General features: G+C 38.5%; 2 protein-coding genes across 2 annotated transcripts; both read left to right on the top strand.

Moving 5' to 3' along the window:
* Positions 1 to 776: 776 nt before the first annotated feature.
* OR8K5 (olfactory receptor family 8 subfamily K member 5) lies at positions 777 to 1,718 on the top strand (the record flags this gene model as incomplete). The annotated part of the gene is made up of 1 exon (XM_084894918.1): positions 777 to 1,718. One exon carries the CDS (start codon positions 777 to 779, stop codon positions 1,716 to 1,718), a length of 942 nt encoding a protein of 313 aa, XP_084751044.1.
* Positions 1,719 to 6,133: 4,415 nt separating this feature from the next.
* On the top strand, positions 6,134 to 7,084 carry OR8K1 (olfactory receptor family 8 subfamily K member 1; the record flags this gene model as incomplete). The annotated part of the gene is made up of 1 exon (XM_084894902.1): positions 6,134 to 7,084. The coding sequence occupies one exon, from the start codon at positions 6,134 to 6,136 to the stop codon at positions 7,082 to 7,084; it is 951 nt and encodes a 316-aa protein (XP_084751028.1).

The raw sequence follows: 7,084 nt of genomic DNA, 5'->3' as shown, positions 1-7,084 counted from the left end.
TATGGGGATTATTTTCTATCTCCTATTATGAAAAAATAGAGATCCAGTGCACAGATTCATGCACCAGTGGAGTCCCTTGGCCTGGCCTGCGGGATAGGGCCAAAACTGGCTTTCTGACATTCCCTAAGAGATTCCGAATATCAAGAGGGTGCAGGACAGGCAGAGGGACCCCACCGATGCATGATTGGGGTTGGGGAAGGATTGAAGGAGGGCTCCAGACCAGCCAGACCCCAGCAGTAAGCTAACCTACTGGTCAGAGTATCTGTCCCCTGATGGTCAGTGCACGTCATAGCAACTGGCTGAACAGTTGAATGAATGGTTGTATACTTAGCATATTTAGGCTTTTATTATATAAGACTAGAAGCTCAGTGCATGAAGATTTGTGCTAGAATGGGCTTTCCTTTTCCCAGCTGCCAGCACTGCCTGTCCACTCCAGCCCAGCCCCTTTCTGCTCCAGCCCAGAGCTTCCACCTCTTTCCGCTCTGGTCCCGCCTTCCCATGCTGCCCAGAGGCCCTGAGAGACAAGGGTTGGGGTGGAACGCCCACCCCTGTCACTTGGCACCTGTGTATGCAAATTAACCGCCCTCAGTGTTTGGTTAATTTGCATATCACTCCTGATTGGCTGTGGGCTTAGCAGACGTATGGTTAATTTACATGTTTGTCTATTATTAGGTAAGATTTTTTTCAGTCTGCTTGCAAAGATTATAATTTTGTTTAGGTGACACTACATGAAAGCTAATAACCTCTTTGTTTCTTTGCAGAGCTAAATGGACACAATGAGCCAACAGAATCTAACATCACTGACTGAATTCATTCTCATGGGAGTCACAAAGCAGCCTGAGCTGCAGGTTCCACTTTTCATTGCCTTCCTCATCATCTACACAGTCACAGTGGTAGGCAACCTGGGCATGATCCTCTTGACCCAGGTGGACTCCCGCCTGCACACACCTATGTATTTTTTTATAAAACACCTGGCTTTCATTGATCTTGGCAATTCCACCGTCATTTGTCCCAAGATGCTGGTAAATTTTGTTATGGATCAAAATGTCATTTCATATTATGCATGTGCCACCCAGTTGGCTTTCTTCCTTATGTTTATTATCAGTGAATTTTTCATCTTGTCAGCCATGGCCTATGACCGCTGTTCCGCCATCTGTAACCCTTTGCTCTACAATGTTATTATGTCCCAGAGACGTTGTCATATGCTGGTGGGCATTCCATACCTGTACAGTCTCTTTCAGGCTCTACTGTTCACAATTAAGATTTTTACATTGAACTTTTGCGGCTCTAATGTCATAAATCATTTCTACTGTGATGATGTGCCCTTAGTGCTTTTGCTCTGTTCAAATGCACAAGAAATAGAATTGCTAATCATATTATTTTCAGCATTTAATTTGCTCTCTTCCCTGCTGGTAATTTTGGTATCTTACATTTTCATTCTGATTGCCATATTTCGAATGCATTCTGCAGAGGGCAGGAAAAAAGCTTTCTCCACATGTGGTTCTCATCTGACAATGGTAGTTGTATTCTATGGGTCCCTACTATTTATGTACACACAGCCCAAATCCACTTATTCCTTTGATACTGATAAAATGGCCTCTGTGTTTTACACTTTAGTGATCCCTATGCTTAATCCCTTAATATACAGCTTAAGGAACAAAGAGGTAAAAAATGCTTTCCATAGGGTCTTTAGGAATCCATGTAAACTTTGTATTTAATATTCAATATGGAATATTGTTCTAATAACTCTGATAAAATCAAATGTCACTATTTCTAATATATATAATTGCATTATTTTTTAATTCAGAGCAAAAACTAATTATAATGCACAAATAGATTGTTTTCCTAATATTCAGCCAAGTTAATCCTCATATTTTTCCTAATATTCAGCCAAGTTAATTCTCATATTATACCCAGCCCCTCAAACTTCCTTCCCTCTGGCAACCATCAGTCTAAACTCTCTATATGAGCCGGTTTCTATTTTGTTTTTTCATCTATTTTGCTCTTTAGTTTCTACATATAAGTGAAATAAAATGTCATTTATTATAATAAAGAATTAATAGTATATTAAAGATCTCAGAAATAAAAGTTACTTAAGACTGCTACTCATATAGTTTGAAAATAAACTTTAAAAAGAGCTATCTGAACTTTGTTTAAAACATTAAACTTCTTTAGGAAGACACAAAAACATTATAACACTCATTAACATAAAATTCACAAAAGTCACTACCCAATCACAAATACTAAAACATATGTGAAAGCAGGAACACGTCATCTCACTCAGGAGATGATAAACATAGATCTTGAAATAACAGTGATGATGGGATTATCAGGCAAAGACTTTAAAACATATATATGTTTGTCATGTAAGCCCTTATTTTTGTTTGTTTTCCATCTTATTTTTGTTATGCAAGTTACTGACTTAGGTTTTGTATGCCCAGATATTAATTTCAAAGAGGCATCCACTTCAAAGCCTATTACTATGGAAAACAGTATTGAGATTCCTCAAAAATCTAAAACTGGAACTGCCTTATGACCCATCAATTTCACTTCTGGGTATATAACCAACGAAATCCAAAATACAAATTCAAAAAAAAATATGCACCTTTATGTTCATTGCAGGGTTACTTACAATAACCAAGCTATGGAAGCCACCCAAGTGCCCATAAAACACACTAATACACTATATATATACACATACACACACACATACATCTAGTGACCCAGTGCACAGATTCATGAACATTGAAAGAAAATTAATCAGAAGATGGCACATGGGGCAGGACTGGGCAAGACAGGCTAGACACGCCCTGGAGCCAACCTCCCATGGTTCCTCCCAAGCCGGCTGCACCTGGGGTGGCACTGTGGCTCAAAAGGCATCTGAAGAGTGAGCAGGGTCCCTCTGGCAGGTGAATCCCTTGTCCTGGCCTGCAGAGAATGGTCAAAACCCACTCTCTGACATCCCCTGAGGGCTCCTGGAGTGCGAGAGGGCACTCTGCAAAGTTGCTGTCATACAGGGTGTGGAATGCAAACGCAAGTGTGCAATAAACCAGATTTGGGGCTGACAGTGCTCCAGCAACAACATAACCCATGACCAAAGCTGAAATCATGTGGCCCTGTGAGGAATCAGGTTCCCTACTCTCTGGCTTTGGGGTGCATCATCCAAGAACCGCCATTGCCAAATGCCACATCCAGCACAGCTAGGGTTCAGAATCTGAAGAAGGGGCCACACACAAATGAAAACACTAGACAAGAAATATGAATTTAGAAGGCATAGGGGCCAGGTGGAAACCTCTCCCTAGAGGAGAAGCTCACTGAAACCCTGGACCTGTCAGCTTTTATTCAGTTTTAGATACACATCTTGCCCTCAGCCAACAGGTAGCAGACTATCTGAAAAATCAGTAAAAGATCAGTAAAGATTTACTTTGAGGCTATTAGGTCAGGAAATTGCTTCAAGCCATTGCTATCTCAAGGTTCATCAGCCTTCTGAGTTCCTTGATGCACTCTCATGATAGTGTTCACAATGGGTGGCTTCCCACAGCCAAGTCACTGCAGCTCAGCAGCTCCTGCCTTGCGCATCTTTTCCCTGGGGGTCAGTGCACATCATAGCGGCTGTTGGATAGTAGAAGGGACACACACACACACACACACACACACACACACACACACACACACATATGTATATATAAACATCTATCATATATATTATTCCTCTCAGAAATAATAAAAATGTATTTGGAAAAAAATGTCTTCCAATTTTTTAAAATTATTATTATTTAATTTCTTTATTGATTCAGGTGTTACATATGTGCTCTTATTCCCCCATTACCCCTCCCCCCCATATCCTCCTCACTCATGCCCTCACCCCTTGTTGTCTGTGTCCATTTGTTAGGCTTATATGCATGCATACAAGTCCTTTTGTTGATCAACCACATTTATTTTCACTAAAAAAAAAACTATACTCCTAAAGATGTAAGGAGCTAAGACAATTCTAAGCAATACAAACAGAAAGGAAATTAAACCCAAACACATCACAATTAAACTTTTGAAAAGCAGTGATAAAGAAATATCCTTAAAAACAGATAAAGATGAAAGATACTTTATAATCAGACGAAGAAAAGATTTATTACTGGTTTATTGGCAGATACAAGTCAAAAGACATTGTTTCATGTCAATCAAAATTTGCATAATTTTCTTAAGAAGTCAATTTAATTTGCTCACACATTGTGTGTATAATGTACCAGATACTGACAAAGGCATATTTATAATTATGGTGTTTAGTGATATTGCATATTTATTTTTTTTGTTAGACCTAGGTAAGAAATATTTTTTACTTTTCCTAATGGGACATCCTGAGAATAATTAACGGAAACCCAGGGTGCTCTCCCCCTTGGGTAATTACTTGCAATCATTTTATACAGAATAAACTTGAACAACATGAGTGTCAGGAGAGTAGAAAAACACTTAAATACGTTTTCCAACAGCTGATGATTAAAACAGTAGGAAGTCAAAGGAGAATCTCCACTCAGGTGAGCAGAAAACATTAGTTTGAAAATGTAAGCCAGCAGCTTAAACTGAATTATCACCAAAGATCTTGAAGAGCATTATGGTATGGAAAACTGTCTTTTTTCTTTGCAATATACATATCTGTCATCAATAGGATCAATGGGTGGGACAGACCTGACACTTTGTCCTATACATTTACACCATCTTAGTTTTCCAATGAACTTACTGTTTCAGTCATCTATAAGTAACAAGGGTTTTTGTCTATTTTTATTTATGACGTATCTTTTCTGTCCCACTTTTCATTTCCTATCTATTCAGGGTGACCATAATATAAGGAAGCATTATGGTTATAAAAATATATTCCAAAGGCATACTGACTTTATTTGAATCCTAACTTCACCATCTATTATCTGAGTGACTGAGGTTAATTTATTTCACTCCCTGGGCCTCATTTTCCTTGATTCTCAAATTGATATGGTTATACTGTACATTTCCTACAGTTATTGTGTGGCCCATATGAGTTAATATATGTAAAGTATTCAGATAAGTGCTTAGCACACAATGAGTTCTTTATTGGCACTTGATAGTCATTTGTATTCTTATTTCCATGGCTCTTCACTAAGAGTTTATGAATAATAAGAACAACCAAGTAATTTTTATCCAAAGAGGAATATATGATTGGAAAATCATTAGAAGAAGTGATTCCATAGGCAGAAACAACAGACATGCCAAATAAGGACTAAGATAATCAATAATAAAATCCTAAAATTTACATATCATGGACTTAGATTTTGTATTGGGTATATAAACTGAACTTATAGTGAATTTATGTATATAGATGCAGATTTTTCTCAATCACTCCACCAACAGTTTAGAAAACCTTTTGCCTTGTTACTTTAAAGAGACGTGGTGATTGTCAATAATGCAAGGTATATGATTTAGTTGCCTATGTTTGTTTACAAATTACTTCAAATACTGAAAAAGCTGAAATAGAGTAGGTAGGTCTTTTTCCATACTTCAAATGACTTTGGACCAAAAAAAGAGGTCAAAACAACCACTTCAAAATATCTTGCCCCCTTAAAGCATACTTTACCAAAGTGCCAATGACTGTGTTGGATCAGTCTCAGACTATCACTAGTGATGTTATCATCTAGGAATGTTTGAAGGCACACACCAGGCCTTACTATTTGGACAAGCCTCAGGTATTTCCTACCAGAGCCAACATTGAGACAAAGTGCAAGAAGGCAAAAGCGGGATTATTTAAGCAGTAAGTTACCTAGGTCACCCAGGGTTTTGTAAATGGGAACTTTAAAGGTGAAGCAGCCTGTCTCTTTCTCTACTTTTGTAGCTGCAATACCTTTATTCAAGATGGATGCCATTGAAATGGATATCTTATCAATCAAAAAATTATTGTCAGAAATTTATATTACAATCAAAAAAGCTAATTATCAATGTGAATGTAGATATGTTTAGCTTTGGCCAGATGGGGAGAGGAGTCTCTATTTATAATTTAAGACCAGAAAATGCCTTTGTATATCATACGTTACGTATTGAATTCTCGTAGAAGATAGCATCTCATATAAAAGTATTGCTTTTATACCTTACACAGGCTACCTACAAGAACCATATGGAGAAACACAATCATACTGCAGTGAGCAAGGTGACTGAATTTATTCTCATGGGGATCACAGACAGCCCTGGCCTGCAGGCACCTCTCTTTGGAATCTTCCTGGTCATATATTTGATCACAGTGTTGGCCAATCTGGGTATGATTATCTTGACTCATTTGGACTCCAAGCTACATACTCCCATGTACTTTTTTCTTAGACATTTGTCCATTACTGATCTTGGTTACTCCTCTGTCATTGGCCCCAAAATGATGGCAAACTTTGTGGTGCACAAAAATACAATTTCCTACAATTGGTGTGCCACTCAGCTGGCACTGTTTGAGATTTTCATTATCACTGAACTGTTTATTCTGTCAGCAATGGCCTACGATCGCTATGTTGCCATCTGCAAACCTCTTCTGTATGTGGTCATCATGGCAGAGAAAGTGCGATGGGTGCTGGTACTTATTCCCTATCTCTACAGTACATTTGTGTCGCTATTTCTCACAATTAAGTTATTTAGGCTGTCCTTCTGTGGCTCTAACATCATCAGTTATTTTTACTGTGACTGTGTCCCTCTCATATCCCTGCTATGTTCGGACACACATGAACTAGAACTGATCATTTTGATCTTTTCAGGCTGTAATTTGCTCTCCTCCCTCTTGATTGTTCTTGTCTCCTACATGTTTATTCTTGTGGCTATTGTCCGAATGAAGTCAACTGAGGGGAGGTACAAAGCCTTCTCCACCTGCAGCTCCCATCTGACAGTGGTGGTCGTGTTCTACGGGACCTTATTGTTTATTTACCTGCAACCCAAATCCAGCCATACCTTTGACATTGATAAAATGGCCTCTGTGTTTTACACCCTGGTGATTCCTATGCTGAATCCATTGATCTACAGCTTAAGGAACAAAGAAGTGAAAGATGCACTGAAAAGAACTTTGACTAATCAGTGCAAAATCCCTACATAA

The sequence above is a fragment of the Pipistrellus hanaki genome (assembly GCF_964339955.1).
Source record: "Pipistrellus hanaki genome assembly, chromosome: 9".
NCBI lineage: Eukaryota > Metazoa > Chordata > Mammalia > Chiroptera > Vespertilionidae > Pipistrellus > Pipistrellus hanaki.
Note: the sequence above shows the minus strand (reverse complement) of the source record. Positions and strands in the feature narration are given on the sequence as shown.